General features: G+C 46.3%; 1 protein-coding gene across 2 annotated transcripts; it reads left to right on the top strand.

The window, feature by feature from the left end:
- The first annotated feature begins 1,855 nt into the window (after window positions 1–1,855).
- Tomm34 (translocase of outer mitochondrial membrane 34) lies at window positions 1,856–19,658 on the top strand. Of its 2 annotated transcripts, none has more exons than XM_075962995.1 (7): window positions 1,856–2,648; window positions 6,953–7,052; window positions 8,347–8,499; window positions 11,919–12,088; window positions 14,446–14,593; window positions 18,402–18,528; window positions 18,712–19,658. In XM_075962995.1, the coding sequence occupies exons 1-7, from the start codon at window positions 2,522–2,524 to the stop codon at window positions 18,814–18,816; spliced, it is 930 nt and encodes a 309-aa protein (XP_075819110.1). In that variant the 5' UTR covers window positions 1,856–2,521; the 3' UTR covers window positions 18,817–19,658. The 2 variants fall into 2 exon arrangements, with proteins under 2 accessions (XP_075819110.1, XP_075819109.1); XM_075962994.1 differs by having other exon boundaries at window positions 1,932–2,204.
- Window positions 19,659–21,888: the final 2,230 nt, after the last annotated feature.

Raw genomic sequence — 21,888 nt, 5'->3', positions numbered from 1 at the left:
AAAGCATGGCCTTGATGAGAATTGAACTCTTTCTAGGGCCGGAGGGAAAAGCCCAAAGCACCCTGTAAGCTAGGGCGCAGTGAAAAAAAAAAAAAAAAAAACCACAGAAATGTCGGCTCCATGATTAAGGAGGTTTTTATTGTAGATAAGAACAGCCAGAGACATCCGAAAGAATCCAGAACGGAGAGAAAAAGCAGACAGGAAAAAAATAAGAGACTTGCGGGTCGGAAGAAAACGACCTTACCATTACTAGAAAGCAGAGCTGCCGCAGAGGGGAGTGAGCTAGCTGAATACATCTAGTGTGGGGGGCTTTGATATTCATAACAGGTACCTGTTACTAAGGACCCAAGGAGCCTGGAGGTTACTATGGTTTGATGTGTAACCACTGCTACTGTCAACAGAGAGCCACCGGTAGCCTTTGCACAGGCAAAGGAAGGTAATGGAAGTTGCTCCTTTCGCTTCCAGAGGAGTACACCAGTCTGTCCACCAGTAATCCTTGTTTACCCTGACAATATTCAGCACAAGCTGAGCCTAAACTGTCATCTTGGACCTAGTCAGTAGGCCTGTCCTTTGGCGGGGGATGGGGGTTTCCTTTGGATGTCACACCCCCAAAAAGAGCAGACCCAGTGACTTGGTCCAAAATGACAATCAGGCTAAGCTCAAGCTGGACTAAAAAAATGGTGGCAGATAGAGCAAAGCGCACAGATGTCTGTGGTTTCTTCACTGTGCCCTCACAGCTCATTTGTGGGCTATGGGGTTTTTTGTTTTGTTTTGTTCTAATTTGGGTTTGTAGGGATTTGCTTGAGGTAGTATCTCAGTATACATCCCTGGATGGCCTGTAACAGACCAGAGACCCGCCTGCTCTTCCTTGTCCTCCAAGTGCTGGGAGAACGTGCCACCATGCTGGGCCAAATTGGGGCATTTTTTGCTTGTTAGCAGTTTTGTTGTTTTGGTTTTTAATTAGCATGTATTGGTGTGTATTCATTGCTATTGAGTCTCTCGCTATTATAGACCTGATGGCCTGGTATTCCTGACAATCCTGTTGCAGTCTCCTGTTGTAGTTACACTATGTAACTACAGGTGCCCCCACACACACACACACACACACACACACACACACACACACACACACACATGCCTACTAAAAACTATTGTTTTAAAGTGAAGTCAGCCACCATGGAAGCGCTTGATTCATCTGTGTTCACACATTCATTTTATGGTCCACAAGATGCCAGGTACTTTCCAGCTGTCTGGAATCCTGTGCCTTACATTCCAGGTTTCAACTTAATTACCTTCAAAGGCTTTCTTTAGCCTGCTCATGTCTAACAGCATCCACGTTGTTTACTATAATTGTGTTTTCTTGGTTTTGTTTTAAAACGGCTCATTTATATTGGCCTCAGAATCCCATGTGGTGGGATTACAGACCTGAGCCACCAAACCCAGCTGGCTGCTTTGGAGTTTATTAATTTCTTCTTTTTTTTTCCTTTTTTGGACGTGTATTGTATTCTTTCGTGTGTATGGTCTTTTTCATCAGTCTCACTGTGTATAAATGATGCAGTCCTCGAAGGCTCTGGGAGCCAACGGCCTTAGCCTTCCATCACCGTGCGCTTTGCTTCTTCATAGTATTAATCTACTGATGAAATGTCCATCTTCTTTTGGTCGTGGATCAGTTGCTTCCCCGGCCCTCCGAACTGTGAGCCCCACGAAGGATAACAACCCATCTCCTTCTGAGATCCAGCCAAGGTCGCCTCCGCAATCCCGAAAGAAACCTGGAGCGCAAATCCCAGACTGAGCACGCGCAGAGGGCCTGGTTCTCAAAGGCCCCGCCTACGATCCTCTTAGCCCCGCCCCTCCTAGCCCCACCCCTGGAGAACAATGAGAGGCCAGAACTAAGGGCCTGAGCCCACGCTTCCGCCTGCCCCCCCACCGGCCACTAGCCCCACCCCTTCTGGCCCCGCCCCTCGAGACCAGGCAGCCGCCGGCCTTAAAGGCACGCAGCGACTGCTTCCGCCCGGAAGCTGTTGCGCATCTGGTAGCTGGGAACGGAGTTGGTCTCTGTTTACCAGCCCTCCCGGGGATGGCCCCCAAAGTCTCAGAGTCGGTGGAACAGCTCCGCGCCGCCGGCAACCAGAACTTCCGCAATGGCCAGTACGGCGAGGCCTCGGCGCTGTACGAGCGTGCACTGCGGCTGCTGCAGGCGCGAGGTAGGAACCCGCCCCGCGTTTCCCCTCCGGGCCTGCGTCCTCCACCTGCATCCCCCGCACCGGGTCTCACGTCGGCTCAGCCTTCGGGCTTTCCTTTCCCCTAGTCCCACCGCCACACCAGGCCCCCTCCAGGGCTTGATCCAGCGCTTCCTCCTGTTCCTCGCCACCTAGCTGCGACCCCCATCTAGCCCCGCTCCCCGCCCCCCAGGCCAGTCGGCTGCGGGCCTTAAGGGCACGCAGCCTCCGCTTCCGGCCGGAAGCTGTTGCGCACTTCTCTGCGGGGAACGGAGGTGGTCCCTGTTTGCTGGTCTCCCGGGATGGCCCCCAAACTCTCAGATTCTGTGGAGGAGCTCCGCGCTGCCGGCAACCAGAGTTTCCGCAACGGCCAGTACGCCGAGGCCTCGGCGCTGTACGAGCGCGCGCTGCGACTGCTGCAGGCGCGAGGTAGGAACCCGCCCCTCGTTTTCCCTTCGGGCCTGCAGGCGTCACGCACCCGCTTCAGCGCCCCGGCCTCACGTTGACCTAGTGTTCTGGGTCTTTTCCCCAGGCCAACCGCCCTCCAGGCTCTCCCACCACAATCCCGCATCTTCCCCGCTTTAGCATCCTATGAAAAACTTACTTGGCTCTTTTTCCGGCTGCTTTTTAATTGTCCTCTTGGCTTGTATCCTAAGTTCCTCAGGCCTGCCTCCCTCTGATCCTTGAGGATGTAGCTGACGCCCTCTAACCCACATCTATTCATTTTACAATTCAGTTGAACACCTTTCGTATATTGACTGAATGTGACGAGATGGCGTCCTTTCAAGGGTCGAACTTCCTGGGGACAGTTGTCAAATGTTTGTGAATAAGTAGAGGAGACCTCTGAGAGCTAGTAGGACAAGTTAGTGTGGTGGAGTTGGATCCCTCACAAAGGAAATCATGGACAGCTTCTCAAGAGATATTTGAGGGGATGTCCGTGAGAAACTCGGCGTCAAATGCTTTGGACACTGAGCATCCCAGGTGTAGGGAACCATCAGGAAGGATCCAGATAGATGAAACAGTATGAGCTGCTAAGCCCTCATTCTCATTTTCTCGATGGTGTTTGTTGATTGTTTTTCCTGTCTAGATATTTTATTGTTCATCTTCATGATCAAATCGATTAGACACTTGTAGATGGGAAATTTAGAAGAGTTAATTGCCTAACTAGGATTGCCCAGTGAAGACGTCAGCTCCAGGGTTTGAATATGGAATTGTCTGGTTTCTGAATCCAGGGGTTTTTGTTTTTATTTGTAATCATGTGTGGGGGAGGGTAATGATGCATATAAAATACCATTTGCCTGAGACTGGGGTACAGCTGTGAGCTGCCTGATGTGGATGGGGGGAACCGAGCTCTGGTCCTCTCAAGTGCATGCATTCAACCCACAGCCCTCCCACCTCCTTTTTGGTTTTTAGAGACGGGTTTCTCTGCGGCCTTGGCCTCTGTCCTGGAAGTAGCTCTCTAAACCAGGCTGGCCTTGATCAACCTGTCTCTGCCTCCCGAGTGCTGGGATTAAAGGCATGTGCCACCACTGCCTGGCTAGTCAATCCAAATTTTTAATCATTAGCTAGACTTCTCCGTAAATTCTCAACATTTCATCTTTTTTATAGTTTCAAGCTACCCGGTTTTTCTTCCTGGAAACCTTGGGCTCCTCGCGCTATGTCAGCCCCACATCATGATGTTGCTGAGGACTCTCAAGTTGCCTTCTTTCATTCAGAGCCCCCTTCCCTGAATAAACATAATCACTGTTAGCCCAGAAAAGCTAAGCTTTTGTAGGAGTGCATTCTGAGACCCCTAAAATAACCCTGTTATTGGATTTTTGTTCTGATCCTACAATTGATTTTCTTTTTTTTTTAATATTTATTTATTTATTGTGTATACAATATTCTGTCTGTGTGTATGTCTACAGACCAGAAGAGGGCACCAGACCTCATTACAGATGGTTGTGAGCCACCATGTAGTTGCTGGGAATTGAACTCAGGACCTTTGGAAGAGTAGGCAATGCTCTTAACCACTGAGCCATCTCTCCAGCCCCTACAACTGATTTTCTATGTGAGAATGCTGGCAATTCTCTTGACTTCTGAGATCAGTTTCCTTGGCCTTAAGAAGGAGGGGTGCTGGAGAGCTGGCTCAGTGGTTAAGAGCACTGACAGGACCCAGGTTCAATTCCCAGGACCCACATGGAGGCTCACAACTGTCTGTAACTCCAGTTCTAGGTGTCCAATACCCTCAAACAATACATGCAGGCAAAACACCAATGCACATAAAATAAAAATAAATAAGTTATTTAAAAGAAAAAAAAAGGTCACAGGGAAGCCTTCAAATGTAGTTGCGCACAAGTGCTCAGAAGATTTGGATTAATTACCCAAACCACTTGTGGGTCTAAGAACCTTCCCAACACCCCCGCCGCTTGTGAGCAACTCTGTGCTTTGCTGACTTGGTAGATTACTGGTTTTTAAGTGCTTGTACTTTGTAAATGGCAAGGCTTACTTCTGTATTTTCTGGCCCAAGAGACGAGAGAAAGGGGTATAAACTTACTATGTTCATTATTGTTAGTATTGAATGAAAGATATCAAGTGGCAAAATGGTATCGTACTTCCTGAAGCAAGTTACAAACGGATAGACAATGCAATGTGATGCCCCTGGGGAAACCCTTTAATGATACTGTATCTTATCTGTTAATGGTGTGTACTAAAATGGGCAGCCCTTGAGAATTCACACAGCAGCTTGGGGACTGTGCTGGCCTCCAGGGAAAGAGAGCACAGGGACAAGGATGAGGATGGATTGAGCTTTAGCCATTTCAAAAATAAAATTGAGGCCAGCCTGGTCTGTGTAGCGTTTTCCAGGCCAGTTAGGCTGCATAGTGAGACCTTGCTCCAGAGTAAATGAACAAGTGAGGGTGTGGAGGTGCCCACCTGTTACCGTAGCACTCAGGAGGGTGGAACAGGAAGGCTGGTGGAAGGTCAAGGCTAGTTTTCTCCACATAGTCAGATGGAAGTCTCCTGCCTCTGCCTCAGGAGTGTTGAGATTAAAGGCTTATGCCACCACACCAGCAATTTGTTCTGAGTTAAAAAATAAATAAATAAATAAATAAATAAATAAATAAATAAATAAAAGAAATGAAAAGAAACAAGTGTGGTGGCATGAATCAAGTAACCCCAGTACTTTGGGAGGCGGAGGCAGGAGAATTGCTAGTTCAAAGCCAACCTGAATAGTGAGGCCTGACCCAGAAAAAGGGACTAGGATGGGAACAAGTAGTTTTGCTAAAGTAGTGAATACTGAATATCATACAGTTTAATGCCTAAATTGAATTTTTCAATAAGACCTTTGAACTATATACCTAGTAGTTAATCTGGTCACCACTAATTGTTTTCTTATTTTCTATGTTTTGGAATATTTTGTGACCCATGCTAATGAGTAAAATGTAGTTGAAAATTTCTTTTAAAATGAAAATCAAGGGAGGGGCGCTGGAAGATGGGTCAACAGTTAAGAGCATTGACTGGCCTTCCTAGAAACCTGGGTTCAATTCCCAGTATTCACTTGGAAGCTCACAGCTGTCTCTTTAGGATCCAACACCCTCACACAGACATACATACAGGCAAAACACCAATAAAATAAAAGTAAACTTTAAGAAAAATGAAAACACAGGGATAAAAAAAGGGAGTACAAAGTTGGGGAGTGTAGAAGTGCAGTTGAGTCCAGGAGGTTGGGGACAGTGGGGGCTGATAACAGCAAAATACATTTAACAAAATTCTCAATAAAAAAATACTTTTAATGAAAATCGGAGGTCTGTGTGGTGGCTCAGCAGGTAAAGGCACTTGCTGCCAAGTCTGATGTCTGAGTTCTGTTCCTCAGACCCACGTAGTGGAAGGAGAGAATTGATTCCTTCAGGTTGTCCTCTGACCTTCATATGCGTGCATTGGGCGCATGTACACAAAGTAAATTTTTTTTTCTTTTCTTTTTTTTTTTTTTTTTTGGTTTTTCGAGACAGGGTTTCTCTGTGGCTTTGGAGCCTGTCCTGGAACTAGCTCTTGTAGACCAGGCTGGCCTCGAACTCACAGAGATCCGCCTGCCTCTGCCTCCCGAGTGCTGGGATTAAAGGCGTGCGCCACCGTCGCCCGGCTCACAAAGTAAATTTTTAAAAGCTCAAATGATTATAGTTACAGTGAGAGATTTGAGCCTCTGTGGCTGCTGAGAGTAAGCATTGGCTTTAGAGAAATGACTGATAATTGTCCCTTTTGGGTAGTTCACTTTGAGTTGCCAGTAGACTTGGTAGGCCCAGCCCTGTTACCGCTTTTCTGGGAAAGTCTTGTCTGATTTAACTAACTGCTCTCTAGCTTGCGTTTCCCTCCAACTCTGGGTCACTCCCTCTTTCAGGCATTTATTATTGTCCTTTGCTTTCTATAATAAAGTTAGCCACACACCCAAGTAATTAGGCATTGCTTTCTCTGAGGCAAGAAGCAGCTGTTTCATGTTAGTCCTTATTTCTGGTACCAAGTTCAGTGCTTAATGGGGAATAAATAAGGTTCTTGTAAATGGCAGAATCTCGATTTCCCCACTGTGGGACAAGAATGGCAAATGTGCTATCCTTCCTGATAGAAGCCTTATTAGGCTACAGTACCTCTGCTGCCTTTTCCCATAGCCTAGAGAGTTCCGGGTGTGAGGTGCATCCCTGTGTCCTCTGACATCTCCCTCCCAACTCATGATCTTGCTCTTCCTGCCTCCATCTGGGCAGGTTCTGCAGACCCCGAGGAAGAAAGCGTTCTGTACTCCAACCGTGCAGCGTGCTACTTGAAGGATGGGAACTGCACAGACTGCATCAAAGATTGCACTTCGTAAGTGGCCCAGGGAGGCTCTGGGATGCCTGAGGGTTTCCAAAGAGCAAGCCAGGTTTCTTCTTTGGAAAAATCCCACCATTTCTCTCTGTGACAGATCTTTTTTTTTTTTTTTTTGGTTTTTCGAAACAGGGTTTCTCTGTAGCTTTGGAGCCTGTCCTGGAACTAGCTCTTGTAAACCAGGCTGGCCTCGAATTCCCAGAGATCCACCTGCCTCTGCCTCCCGAGTGCTGGGATTAAAGGCGTGCGCCACCACCGCCCGGCTCTGTGACAGATCTTATAAAGTGTCATTAAGTATCAGGCCATTTAGAATGACAGACCCTACTAGGTCCTTGTTGTCTTTGAGTTTTGGCTCGGTGCTTCTGAGAATGGTGTAGGATAGGGAGTTAGAGGTAGGCATAAAGCCTCTGTGACATTGATGTGAGGTAAGATACAGTTACCAGGACTGACTTGTTCAGGCCTTTTCCTGGGATGATGTGGGAGGGAAGAATAAAAGGGGACAGGTGTTAACCAACCATCTAAAGAAGCAGAAATGGTGGGGCACTTTTAATCCCAGTGTTCAGGAGGCAGAGGCAGGCAGATCTTTGTGAGAACAAGGCTAGCCTGTTCTGTATGAGTTCCAGGCCAGCCAGGGCTACATAGTGAGACCCTATCTCAAAAGGAGGTGGTGGATGAGGGGCAAGAGAAAGAAAGAAGCAAAAAATCTGTCAGTAACAGTTGTACAGGACATTGGACAGATTTCCTATCCCATTTGTTCATCATTGCTGAACTAGCTAGCATAAACTAGTCTGCTAACTGGGTTCATCTGGCTAATCCTAGATGTGATGCTGTTTTACATGCATGGGAGGAATAGGGAGAGAGGCACACTCGTGGAGTCTGCTAGGTTTTTTCTCTTTCACAGGGTATTCACTCTGATGGTAAGTTTATCCTCCTTCCCAGAGCAAAATGAGTTGCCAAAGACTGGGATGATAAAGTGATTTGCCTGGGGTCCCATGGCTATTGTATAGTTACAGTGCAGACCACAGTGTGAAAACTGTGAGGCTTCTACTCTTCATTGGGCTGGGGGTGGAGGGCGTGGAAATTGACACAGATACACATAACTTCCATTAATAGTTCTCTGTCTTCTTTCCCTTTCCGTCTAAGTTGAGGATTCCCTACCTATCCTAGAAATGATATCTTTCTGCCAGAAATTAAACTCATGCTGACTGCAGCATTTGACCCTGCCTGAATCAGTACACTGTTGGGGAACCCTGTTGGTCTAGCAGACAGGTGACATTTTTGCATCCTGTTCTAGAGCGCTGGCCTTGGTTCCCTTCAGCATCAAACCCTTGCTGCGAAGAGCGTCTGCATATGAAGCCCTGGAGAAGTACACGCTGGCCTATGTCGACTATAAGACTGTGCTGCAGATTGATAACAGTGTGGCATCAGCCTTGGAAGGCATCAACAGGTAAGCCCAGTGTACTATAGAACTTCTCCATAGAACATGGAACCAGCTCCCTTGATTGGCCTTGGGCTGCTTCAGTTGTTTTCTGAGTGTGGTCCCTTTGACTGTGCTTGAAAAACGTGTGTGTGTGTGTGTGTGTGTGTGTGTGTGTGTGTGTGTGTGTGTGTACATGTAGAGGCCATGGGTTGATGGGTGTCTTCCTTTATCACTCCCAACCATATTTTTTTGACAGTCTCTCATTGACAAAGCACATCAATTTGGCTAAACTAACTGGCCAGCAACCTCCAGAGACCCTCCTGTCTGCCTCTCTGGGACTATTACAGACATACACTATCATGCTGAGCTTTTTATTCAAGTGCTCAGTAGTCAGAATCAGGCCCTAATGCTTACATCTCTTGTGCTCCATTTATTGAGAAAAGTCTTGTTTGTTTCTTTGTTTTGGAGACAGTCTCACTATGTAGCTCTGGCTGGCCTGGAACTCATTATGTAGACCAGGCTGGCCCCAGAGACTTGGAAAACTCTTTAGTATTGTCTACAGTATATAAAGATAGTCTACTGCAGTATTTAGCAGATGTGTCCTTGCTGCTTTTGCAGGGGACCTGAGTTCAATTCCCAGCACCTACATTGGCCAGTTCACGACCTTCTATAATTCTAGTTCCAAAGTGACTGATGCATCCATGGCACTCGCTCCAGTGGACAGATTCATACAAATATACTTAGTTAAAAATAGTGAAGTCAGAGTTACTGAGATTGATGGTTGTTTTTGTCTGCATGTGCACATTTATTCATGCACTAATATTTTTTGAGATTTTTTTTAAAATGTAGGAGGCTCAGTGGAGGATAGCAAAATTGAAAAGAGATTAAGACCCCACTTGTGTTCAGAGTGCTAACTCTAACTGGAGAGTAAGAGACACAGGAGCTAGACTGCTGCTGGATGGGATGTTGTAAGTGTGAAAGCATCTCTCTGGTCTCCTGAGCCATGACTAGTTTTTTTCTCCTAGATCCTTGTTTGTTTGTATATTTGATCATGGTTCCGCTTCATGTGGGCTGCTAGAAAGCCCAGCCCCAGAGTAATGATCTAATGTGATCTATGTTTGGTTTCTTGGTTGACTTTTGTCAATACCCAATTTTCTCTTTGAGTCTTTTGTCATTTATCGAACACTACCAGCTCTGTGCCAAACTTTGCACAGGGACCTGCTGCATGAGATGTAACTTTGTCTTTACATAGCTCTTGGCCTTGGCAGGAGTACTAGTCAGTATTGCCCAGGCTCAGTGCAGTCAGTGCAGCGTTAAGTATGGGAGTGGCCAGCACAGGCTGCTGCAGGAGATTCATGGCTGGGAAGGAGGAGACTGTGCTTTTCACAGTGAAGTCACTAGTGAAGCTGAGAGAAGCACTTCAGTTCCAACAGTAGTGATGTCATTATGAAGGGAGACAGCAGTATAGCTGGGGTGGTAAGGGATGTCCAGGGGAGGAGTCACTTGGGAGACGTGACGCAGGTGGAAGAGAAAGGTGCTGCCCTGCCCGGGTGAGCTCCCTGAGAGCAGCAGGGATGGGACCCAGAACTTACTTGGAACAGTTGGCTCTGTATGACAGGAGAGAAGTAGGGATGATTGAACACTATCTGAACTGCTCTTCCTGTTGCCGTGATAGGGTACCCTGACAAGCCTTGTAAAGGTCAAAGCTTATTTTGGCCCACAGTTAAAGGATCCATTCCATCATGGCAGCAGGAGCTTGATGCAACTGTCACGTTGCACCTGCAGTTAAGAAGCAGGGGGTCTCGGTCCCTGCACCCACAGCTGTCTCTCTGGCCACAAAAAAAATGAAGAAGAAGCAGGTGGTCAATGCTGATTCTCAGCTGGCTTCTCCATGGTATGCAGTTTAGGACCCAAACTCAGAGAGGGAGTGGGTTTTCCATCAGTTAACCTAATCAAGATAATCCCTCATAGACTTACCCAGACTCTTGTTCCTTTGCTGGTTCTAGATCTCACCAAGGTGACAATTAAGGGTGTGTTGCGAATTCGGTCGGTATGATAAGTAACCAGGCTAGCTCAAGAGTAACAGGAATACTTTAATGGTTAAAGAGGGGAAACTTACACTGTAAGAATGGGAGTTTTGAAATCCGAGAGGTCCGGCGGGCACCTGCACCCCCAGGTTTTTCTACCTGGGTTCTGGGTGGCCACACCCTAACTAAATGTGATTGGTTGAAACTATCAGTTGATAGTTTCCACATCATGTTTGTTTATTTGTTTTATGAGTATGAGTGTTTGCATGCCTGGTGCCCTCAGAGGTCAAAGGAGGATGTGGGATGCCCTGGAACTGGAATTACAGGTGGTTGTGAGCCACCGTGTAGGTGCTGGAAACCAAACAAGTGTTCTTAACACAGTGAGTTATCTCTCCAGCACCAACAATTAAGGTTAACCATCTCAAGCACCCAGGCAGGTGGGTTTTTATTTGGTGTATAAGGAAGAATGCTTTGGAAAAATTTAGGGAATAGGGTTGCAAAGAATTGGGATAGCTGAGCCAAGCAGGAAACTGCTCCAAAGCCTAGTGAGAGGCTGTGAGTTTGTTGTAGTTTCAGTTTGTGTGGTTTCATTCTTGTGACACAGGAACATGGCTGTAGGAGTTTTGTTCTCTTGTGTAGGAAACACTGCCCTGGTGAGAGCCAGGGGATGTGCTAGGTGCCGAAAATCCATTTCCATTAACAACACGGACATCATGGGCAAAGAACACCATTTTAAGTTGAAAATGAAATAAGCAGGAGTTAGCTAGATCTCCAGAGTAGGAATGGGAAACGGAAGCAGAGGAAAGATGTGCATAATAAAGGTCAAGAGGGGGAAGCTTGTTTGCTCGCTTGTTTTTGCAGTGCTGAGGATCAAACCTAGCCTTGCATGTGCCTGGCAAACACCAGACCACTGAGCTAGCCGAGCACTGAGCTAGCCGAGGACCAGGGCTGGTGTGACACACAATAGGAATAGAGAGAAGGGAGAGAGCCAGAGCTCACCAGCCATGTTAGTCTGCAACATGGGAACCACTGACAATTTTTAATATTGCTGAATGGGCTAAGGTTGACACTTAAAATCTGAACAGTAAGCAAATAAGTGTTTGCATGCTTTGTACTAGTTTCATTGATAAAATATGTGTGTATTTTTAATGGGATCCTTTCTTGGAGGTGGTGTATATGTAAACTTTATCTTAACAAGTAGCAGGGGACATTAAAATTCACGTATGGCAGTCAGGCTAAGGAAAGTGTCGTGTGGTGTCAGATCTAAGAAGGAGTTGATGGGTAGTAGACTCTTCATCTGCTAGAGCATGTGAGAAATACGATGGGGAATGGGGGAGTATGCCCTGCCTTGTGAAGGAGCCTCCATCCCTTGGGTGTGACCTGACCAGACACCACCAGTGACTCCGCCTCTTCTTCCAGAATCACTAGAGCTCTCATGGACTCACTTGGGCCTGAGTGGCGCCTGAAGCTGCCCCCTATTCCTGTGGTGCCTGTTTCAGCCCAGAAGAGATGGAATTCCTTGCCTTCGGAGAATCACAAAGAGACAGCTAAAAACAAATCCAAAGAAACTACAGCTACAAAGAGCAGAGGTGAGCTCTTTCTAAGGAGTTTAGAATCGCCTTCTAGAAATTGGCCTCATTTAGCTGTTAGGAAATAAATGAAGTGAAAAACATGATTAAAAGGTCCAGCTTCTTAGAGATTGTCTCCTTGACTGTACAGTGATGTCATCAGTGAAAGGCTTAAGTAATACAAGATATGTAAACCTAGCCTGGCACACGGGTGCACATGCTAGCTCTCATTCTCTAGCAGTACTTGGAGTGTGTTGCTTAGAATGTTTTTGATTACAAGAACAGGAACTTCTAACATGGCAGAATAATGAAAAACATGTATTGGCTCAGAATTATACGTGTCATTCCAGACCCCATCCCACTTTTACCTACCCCACAACTCACTAGTTCTGTTTGTTTTTCAGCTCACTACTTAAAAGATACTTTATTCTATGTACTTAGCTTTTATTTTCCGAGTGTCCTGGTGTAATTAATTGGTCACCGACTCCTGTGACCAGGAAATGAAGTTTTGTAACTGTCTCAGCCCCCTCTCCTTTGGAGCATCCTTATAACTAGAAAGTGCTGCCTCCCTGAGAGCACTTGTCCTGGGTGACCCTGGAGAAGGGTGAATAAACAGACAGACAGAGCTGGGCAACCGCTGCAGGAGATTGTCTGCTGGAAAGCTCTCACTAATGGTCCAGGAGAACTGTCCCGGGCCAGCAAGCATGAGTCAAGACGGGAATACAGAAGGGACAGGGATAGGGCTCTTTTATCAATAAGTCAGTCTCGGGTAGTGGAAGAAGGCACTCATGACTCTTCCCTGCAGGAAGCTCCCTGTACAGCATGTGAGAGCCAGGTAGTTGCTTTCCACTTTGAGGAGATTGCAGAATGCTAATGAACTAGATGTCCTCAAGATACCTGACTGTATTTGTTCCTCTAGATCACTGAACATGTGTTCTAGGCCGTGTGCTAAGCAGTGGAGCACGGGACAACTCGTTAGGGGAGCTCCTGGCCTAGTGAGAAACTGAGTTATAGTGATGATGCTTTATGATACATGGAGGAAAAGCAGGTGCCATGGAATTGTTAGTGTTTGGGAAGTTTAAATCGAGAAGTCAAGGTTCACTCTGGGGCAGGTGATAAAAGTGATATCTTGAGCTGGAGCTTAAAGGATGAGGTCATTAGGGAGGATAATTGGGGGCAGAAGCAATGGAAGGAACTAGAGAAGGGAAATGCATAAATAAACATGGCTGCGGGGTGTGGGGAGAATATTTCAGAGCCCAAGTGAAACTGAGTCTGCATGCATCCACCATACAGAATGTTCGCCACAGAATGTTTGGTAATAGCAGAACAAAACTAGAAATAACCCAGGTCTCCACAAACAGGGGACAAATCCTTCCTGGAATTTTGGGAGTGAAAATGTATCAACTACAAGTCCGTGTATTAACACAGACGAATCTCAGGAATAGGATGTTGAGGGGGAAACAACCAAGCCATAAATGACTATATAGAAATACTTGCTTCCTTATATGAAGCTCCATGGCGAGTGGGTTATAGGTGATTTGTATCCATAGATGTATTTTATATTGATTGGGATGGTTAGCTTATGGGAGGGGGAAGCACAGAATCAGAATAGTTTCTTTCAAGAGTGGATGGGCTGAGGAGAATCCACAGGGCTTTGGGTCCTAGTAATAACTCCTAAGCAGGGGATGTGTTGGGGCGTTAATCTTATTCCCACAACTTTGCCCTGGTTGTAAATATTGACTGTTTACCATGATGGTTTTTAAAGATTAAATGTGATGCTGTGGAATGAGACTGGGACAATTAATTAGAGCCACACAACGAAGGACCTTACAACACTGTAGTGTGAGCAGCGTGGATTTCTCCTTGTTCTCTGCTCTCTCCCCTTAAGGGCTGGAGCAGAGCTGCGTGTGGCAGGTGAAAGTGGATACTCAAACAAAGCAGGACAAGCCCTCTTCAGCCCCTTTCTGAAACCTAGAAGGCATAGCCTTCCTTTCCTGGATGCCTCTATTAAGTTTGTAGGCTGTTCTCCACTTCTCGGTATTAGTCTCACAGCTGATCCTGACATAGCCCTTCACACTGGGGAGGAAACTGAGGTACTGAAGTTAAGTGGGTCATGCAGAACATTCCAGCTACCCAGTGGCAGTGCTATGAGTAAACCTGGCCTGCTTTTTATCTTGTATATGATATGCATGTGTGTGTTTGTAAGTCTCCATCTTCTAATGAAAACCTTTAATTGACTAGAAGCCACTAATTAGAGGACCGAGTAGTCAGAAAGAATGGTTTGCAGCCACCCAGGCAGTCCCTGGCTTAAAACAGATGATGCCAATCTCATCTGAGCCCCTGATACATGGTTTTTTCCTCTCTGAATTTGTGTCTAGTGCCTTCTGCTGGGGATATGGAGAGAGCCAAAGTTCTGAAGGAAGAAGGCAATGAGCTTGTAAAGAAGGGCAACCATAAGAAAGCTATTGAGAAGTACAGTGAAAGCCTCTTGTTTAGTAGCCTGGAATCTGCCACGTACAGCAACAGGTATCTTCTGCGCAGCTGCTGGCCTCGGGGATTCTCCAAAGGCTTTTCTGAAGGCTGGGGTGTGGCTCACTGGGGGAGTGCTGGCCTCCGGTGGGCTCCAGGAATTGGGATGAAGCTCAGAGGATACTTGGACTCCTGATTGTGGAGGCGTTGGGTCTTTTCAGGTAGTCGTGTGCATTCCCACCTCCTTCAGTACTGAGCAAGGAATTGACAGTGGCACCGATAAAGGGGTGGAGATTAAAGAGATGCTCAACTGTCGTCTTCATTATCTGTCCTAGCCCTCATCCCAGAATCTTAAGCTTTCATTGTCAACACAGCTCCCTTGCCTGCTCTCTGCCCATGGCTGCTCTTACCCACCTATTTCTGTCCCTTCTGGCCTAGAGCCCCGTGAGTGGAGTAACTAATTGTCTGGCTAGAATAGGAAGAAAGGGTACGATCTGACTGAGTGCAGACTCTTGTGCCTGTAGCAGGCTCTGCTACAGGAGTGAAAGCCCAGGAGCCAAAGCACCTCTCCCCCTTTTGTGGGACTCGCTGCTCTATACTGGTGCTCAGTGGTGTAGGTGGCAGAGACGGCACACGCGTGTCCACACACACACACACACACACACACACACTGTTGAGTGGGACTTAACTGTTCTACACTGATGCTCAGCGGTGTAGGTGGCAGACAGGTATTACTGGTTTTTAAAGTTGAGAAAAATCAAGGCACTGTCTAAGCTCTGACAGCCTTTACATGGTGGTGCAGAAGTGGAATCTGGCCTCAGTGAAACCCACTGGTTGTATTGTCAGAGGCTAGATAAATCAGCAAGAGGCCATGTCTCATCCACACATTTATTATCGATACCCACACGCATTCATTATGGAACATTTTGGGGGGGATGGCTTGAGACAGGGTTTCTCTGTGTAATAGCCTTAACTGTCCTGGAACTCACTCTGTAGACCAGGCTGGCCTCAAAATCACAGAGATCCGCCTCCCTCTGCCTCCTGAGCACCGGGATTAGAGGTGTGCACCACCACCGCCTGGCCAGTGTAGAACACCTTTAATCTGGGAGCTGGAGAGCTGGCCGAGGTAAAGAGCGTGGTTCCTAGTGTCATATTGAACAATTCACAGCTACTTATAACTTCCATTGCCTGGGCACCTGCCCACACATGGTACACATGAACACATGCAGACACAAAGACAATAAATCTTTTCCAAAAATCTTTGATCAGATAGAACTTCCTTGTTCCTTAGGAAACTTTTAAGATAAAATGTGTTTCCAGGCAGTGAGATGACCCAGCAGGTAGAGGTGCTTACCACACAAGTCTCCAAGTTCTGGTCCCCAGAGCCCACATGTAATAAAGGTGAAAAGAGAAAACTGACTCCACGTGTACATCATAGCATAGGCACCCACGTGCACATATCATGTACACAGACAATAGTTTTTAGTTGAAGAAAATTTAAGAATCATGTTTCACACTATAGCAGGGTGCTTTGATGCACCTACTGAAACACTTGTGCAGAGGCCAAGGCAGTGTACTGAAATCAGCTAGTGCTTCTTCAGTGAACCATGGAAACCCTGTTCACAGGAGATGGTATAAGAAATTCAGTAGATTTAGCTCACTCACGTTTGGTTTTGCTTCTTAAGAGTTGAAAAGAGAACTTTTAGTTTAAATTTGGATCAAATTTGGGCCTGTGACTTTCTGAGCTGATTGAACCAGGGTACTTCCTGTGTTAGGCTAACTTGTAAAGGAAGCTTATGACACACTTGCTCCATGTTTGTGGCATCAACTCCCTCCTTTCTCTAAGCTCCTTGGCCTTGATGCTCCAAGATACCCATTAGCTCATCCTTCTAAACAGATAATTGTCTTTTTACCATGGCTTGGAAGAATGTTGTTTACATACTGTGCTTTAAGCAAATGTATCTGGCTCCACTTTCCTTTGTTTATAATATGCTCATTTAATAAGTGGTCTTTCCCCTTGGGTGGGGGTGCAGTGCCAGGCATCATACTGAGGGCCTCATGCATGCAAGGCCAGCACTCTGCCACTGACCTGTACTCCAGCCCGGTTAGATTTTTGTTTTGTGTTTGCATTTTAGCTGTGATGATTCCAGAATTTATCAGGAAAAAATAAAAACATGAACATTTGGTTTAAGTGTGGGGAGAAGAGGTATTCATTCAATAAATAAGATTGAGTTGGCTATGTGGGGGTTAAATACAAATTCTTCTGTTTTTAAATAAAGTTTTAGAAGAACGCAAGTCAAATGTAAAAACAAAACAATTGTGGGAGAACCTTACAGCGCAGAAGGAAAACCCCACAGAAGTAGTAAGGATAAATTGGGTAGCTTTGGTTTTATATGAAAACGCCTTGGGGCTGGAGAGATGGCTCAGCAGTTAAGAGCATTGCCTGCTCTTCCAAAGGTCCTGAGTTCAATTCCCAGCAACCACATGGTGGCTCACAACCATCTGTAATGAGGTATGGTGCCCTCTTCTGGCCTTCAGGCATACACACAGACAGAATATTGTTTACATAATAAATAAATAAATATAAAAAAAAAAGAAAACGCCTAATAGAAAGATGCTCAGCTTTTCATGTTTATAGCAACCAACACAACACCCTGGGTGTTGTGCCCAGCAGGACCAGGAAAAAAGTAACTAAAATACCATTTTCTTCCATCTTTACAGAAATTAAAATTTGAGGCCCAGGTTTGTTACAGTTATAGGAAAAGAGATTCTTGGTAACTTCTTCAGAGTGCCTGGTAATAGCAAAATTTGAACTCTTGGTGTTTCTTGATCTAGCAGCCTCCTCCCCAAGGGAGTTTACTGCGACATTCTATACTTAACATGCTGGAAACAGTGAAAATACTTGCAGAGAGGTATTTGGTAAAACAAATGATGCCATATCCAACTAGTGAGTGCTCTGTGGCCACTGAATCAGTGGTGAGGGGCCAAGGTGACGGCTTCATTCTAGTGATTGTCTTTGAAGAAAGGACCAGGCTTGGATGATGAGAAATCACAATGGGTATTTTCCACATTTTATTGTGAGACATTTCAAAGTATGGGAAGTTGGAAACATGTAAGTACCTTAAACAAACATTTAAATTCTCTAGTTGATACACAGTGCTGGGGACCCTATCCAGTGCTGACCTGTATTCTGTCCCTGGCCCAATCCATCTTACTGTTGATTGTTCCAAAGTGATTGCTTACATCTGTGCACTCCACCCCTGAAACGCCAGCATGCACAGTTAATTAGGATTACTATTCATGCACTTGTTTTTCTCTGTTGAGGGAAGTGCTTTGGAGATTTTGCTTAAAGTCCCTGATGCTGGGTGGTGAACGGCAGAAGTGGGCAAGGCCAGGCTCAGGGTTCCTTCAGACCCACTGGTCTGAGCTTCAGCTCTGCCCCTCACTAGTAGGTCTTGGACAAGTCCCTTGACTCCTAAGCCGGTGATGAAGCTTCTCATAGCCTTTGCATCTGCAGAAAAGGCTAGGGAGCTGGAGAAATGGTTCATCAGTTAAGAGCACTGGCTGCTCTTCCCGGGGACCAGGTTTCAGTTCTCAGCTTCCTCATGGTGGCTCACAGCCACCTGTAACTCTAACTCCAGGTGATCCAACACCTTCTGTCCTCCCTAGGCACCAGCACACATGTGGCAGTCACATGCACACATAAGCCTCCATCTTGGGAGGTAAGGCTAAGACTTGAGAGGATTGAGGTGGAAAGCAACAGCACAGAATGGGTACTTAGCAAATCAGGTCCTCCCCAGTTGCCTCCATCGTGCATGTGGGGATCCACAGTGACTGAGCTTCTGCAATGGTCTTTCCACATCAGAGCGCTCTGCCATCTGGTCCTGAAACAGTACAAGGAGGCAGTAAAGGACTGCACAGAAGCCCTCAAGCTGGACGGGAAGAATGTGAAGGCCTTTTACAGACGGGCTCAAGCCTACAAGGCCCTGAAGGTAAAGGATCCCTGCCCAGAGGCCCAGCCGTAACTGCAGAGATGTATGCTGATGCTGGCACTTGCTGTGTTCTGTCTCCCGGGCCCTGCCTTGACTCCATTCTAGGGTTGGAAACATTCTCCTGCTTCTCCAGCTGTTCTCACCTCCTTGGTCCCTTCCCAACTTCTCTTTTCTCTCTCCTAGGACTATAAATCCAGCCTTGCAGATATTAGCAGCCTCCTAAAAATTGAACCCAGGAATGGCCCTGCACAGAAGTTACGGCAGGAAGTCAACCAGAACATGAACTAAAACCCCAAGAGGGCAACAGGAACCCTCTACCTGACCTTCCCAGAGAAGCTAGGGGCTTCCCCTGCATCTATCCCCAAAACCCAGCATGCCCCTAAGGGAGTGAAAAAGCAACCCCACTTTGGCCCCTTGGAGAGGTAGCAGCCTTCCACCTGAGAAGCTTCGCTTGTTCAAATTAAGTCCATTTACAGACAAGCACAGGACATTTTTTTTTCAGAAAGGTCCCCATTGGAGCTAAAGTGTGAAGCTACAGCCCTGGGTTCATCCCCTTGCTTCTGCCTGGTCCTTGTCAACAAAGTACTTGGCGATTGTCATGACCCAGATGTGCCGCAGACCGATTGTTGCCCTTGTGGTGTCCCAAGACAGCACACCTCTTCAGTTAATCTGAACTGGGAGGGTAGTGTTGACAGGCTAAAGTGCTGGCTTACCTACACCCGAAGCGGCCTGTTGAGCTGGTTCTCCAAGGCTGCCATTTCCCCAAGGGTACAGCTGCTATCTGCACCCTGTCCTTGGCACAGTGTCCTGTGTTGAGCCCCAGTGCCTTTAGTCAGGCCCTTTGTGGGAAGGCAGAGCCTGACCCTTGGAGGCTCTGTGCTGTTGCCTTCTGTATGGAGCTACCTACGGTTCAAAGAGCCCAAATTCCTCCTGGGATGGGGAGAGAGGCCTCCTTGAGATTCGTGTCCCTCCAGTCTGAGCAGGAACTGACCTTTCCCCCAACAGCAGCCCCTCAGGCTTCTTTGTTGTTGTTGTTGTTGTTGTTGTTGTTGTTAATATGTTGAAGTTAATTGAACTGATTTTATTGGACTGTGTGTTGCTGTTGCATTAAAAGATTTTCTTCTGTACAATCGGCTTTTGCACGTTTGTCTTCTCAGCCTTACACTAGAAACTCAGTAGTGATAAAAATTGTGCTATGTTGACTGTAGCACAAAATAGAAAATAAAAACAAGCTACATCTTACATGTACCTTTCCTATTGCTGAATTTCAACCCTTTAAAAGACATGTTAATTTAAATATATTTTCACTTATTTCCTTAATAATATAGAATGGTCTATGAAAAAAACAGCCACTGGTTTTTGGACATTCATCTGTTTACAAAGCAAATTTTTGGAACAGCCCAGACATTGTGTATAGTTCAAGGGAAACAGGGTAACAAGATGGGTCCCTGCTCTCAGGGCAGTGGCCCTATGAGAAGATGGTTAATCAAATAGCTGCCTGCGTATAAAGCTGCACCTGACTTAGGCATCATGGAGCTGTCAAGCATTCAACTATTGTCTTGCCTGCCTCCAATGACGAGGTAAAGGTCCACTGGTAAGTACAGCATGAACTGAGATCAGAAGAAAAAGCTAAGCGCTGGAGATATAGCTCAGTGATAGAGCATTTGCCTAGCATGCACAAGGCCCAGGGTCCAAGACCCTGCACCATAAAAAGTAAAGGGGGAAGCTACCCACTGTGGAAATTAGTATAGCGGTCCCTCGGAGAGTTCTGGGGATATGTGTAGAACCTGTCTTGAGGGCTGGAGAGATGGCTCAGAGGTTAAGAGCACTGATTGCTCTTCCTGAGGTCCTGAGTTCAATTTCTAGCAACCACATGGTGACTCACAACCATCTGTAATGAGATCTGGTGCCCTCTTCTGGTGAGTAGGCATATATACAGATCGAACACTGTATACATAATAAATAAAAATCTGAGAAAAGGTTTTAAAAAACTATCTCGAAAAAGGAAAAAAAAATCCACCTAGCAGTTACCACTCCTTAGAGACAACTGTACGTCCATGTTTATTGTGGCAGCATTCACAAAAGCCAAGATGTAATGAATCAGCATAGACAGCCATCAACAGGTGAATGCCCGAAATGTGCACATAGTGGGTGTGACAGCATGTGTGTGCCCAGTCTATACCTGTGGACATCAGAGAGCCGCTTTGTGAAGTTGTTTCTCCCCCACCTTTCATGAGTTCCAGGTGTCAAACTCAGGTCACCAAATTTTTGTGGAGAGTGACATTACCTGGTTGCAGGTAGAAAGAATTGAAGAGGAGGGAAGATGGATTGCATATGGAAGATGAGGGAAGGGAAATGACAATGAGTGGGGAGACCTTGGTTTTAGAATAGAATGACAGTGGGAGACTTTGCTGAGAACACTTGAAGACAAAACCAGAGGGTTGGGGAGCTCTAAGCCATTAACATGGCTTTAGTGAATTGGACTTGTTACTGAGAGTCTTAAGAACTAAGGGTAGGTAGGGCATAAGATCTGTGGTCCAGGAGCTTCCTCAACTAAGTATAATTGAAAATGGGGTTGTAGAGTTGTAGGGAACTGGAGAGGTGGCTCAGCGTTTAAGATTACTGGCTGCCGCTGGGCGGTGATGGCGCACGCCTTTAATCCCAGCACTCGGGAGGCAGAGGCAGGCGGATCTCTGTGAGTTCGAGGCCAGCCTGGTCTACAGGAGCTAGTTCCAGGACAGGAACCAAAAGCTACGGAGAAACCCTATCTCGAAAAATCCAAAAAAGAAAAAAAAGTTACTGGCTGCCTTTCCAGAGGACCCAGGTTCAATTCCCAGTACTCAACGTGGTGGCAGCTCACAACTATCTGTAACTTTTTTTATTTTCATTGAGCTCTGCATTTTTCTTCGTTCCCCTCCCAGCCTCTCCCCTCCCCTTCAATCCTCTCCCAAGGTCCCCATGTTCCAAATTTACTCAGGAGATTTTATCTTTTTCTACTTCCCATGTAGATTAGATCTATGTATGTCTCTATTAGGGTCCTCATTGTTGTCTAGGTTCTCTGGGATTGTGATTTGTAGGCTAGTTTTCTTTGTTTTTTGTTTTAAAACCACTTTATGAGTGAGTACGTGTGATAATTGTCTTTCTAAATCTAGTATGTTCATCTAGTATATTTCTATGGGATTCCTAGCTGCATTACACAGCATTTGGTCAGCTGAGACCTACATGCAGTTGCTGACTTCTGTGGTATTTACCTGACCTGCAGAGATGCCACATACTTCAGATATGGCTGCCCTGAGCCTTAGTCCATTTGCTCAGTCCATTGCATGATGGTCCCCACTTAACCATCTGCTGTTGATGGCC

Source organism: Microtus pennsylvanicus, chromosome 2 (genome assembly GCF_037038515.1).
Source record: "Microtus pennsylvanicus isolate mMicPen1 chromosome 2, mMicPen1.hap1, whole genome shotgun sequence".
Taxonomy (NCBI): domain Eukaryota; kingdom Metazoa; phylum Chordata; class Mammalia; order Rodentia; family Cricetidae; genus Microtus; species Microtus pennsylvanicus.
Note: the sequence above shows the minus strand (reverse complement) of the source record. Positions and strands in the feature narration are given on the sequence as shown.

Bases quoted from the DNA above. Each gene is read 5' to 3' on its own strand.
- Tomm34 (XM_075962995.1), top strand. From the start codon at position 2,522: ATGGCCCCCAAACTCTCAGATTCTGTGGAGGAGCTCCGCGCTGCCGGC. The intron at 8,500-11,918 runs GTAAGCCCAGTG...CTCTTCTTCCAG, and splicing joins GCCTTGGAAGGCATCAACAG to AATCACTAGAGCTCTCATGG. The intron at 14,594-18,401 runs GTATCTTCTGCG...TTTCCACATCAG, and splicing joins TCTGCCACGTACAGCAACAG to AGCGCTCTGCCATCTGGTCC.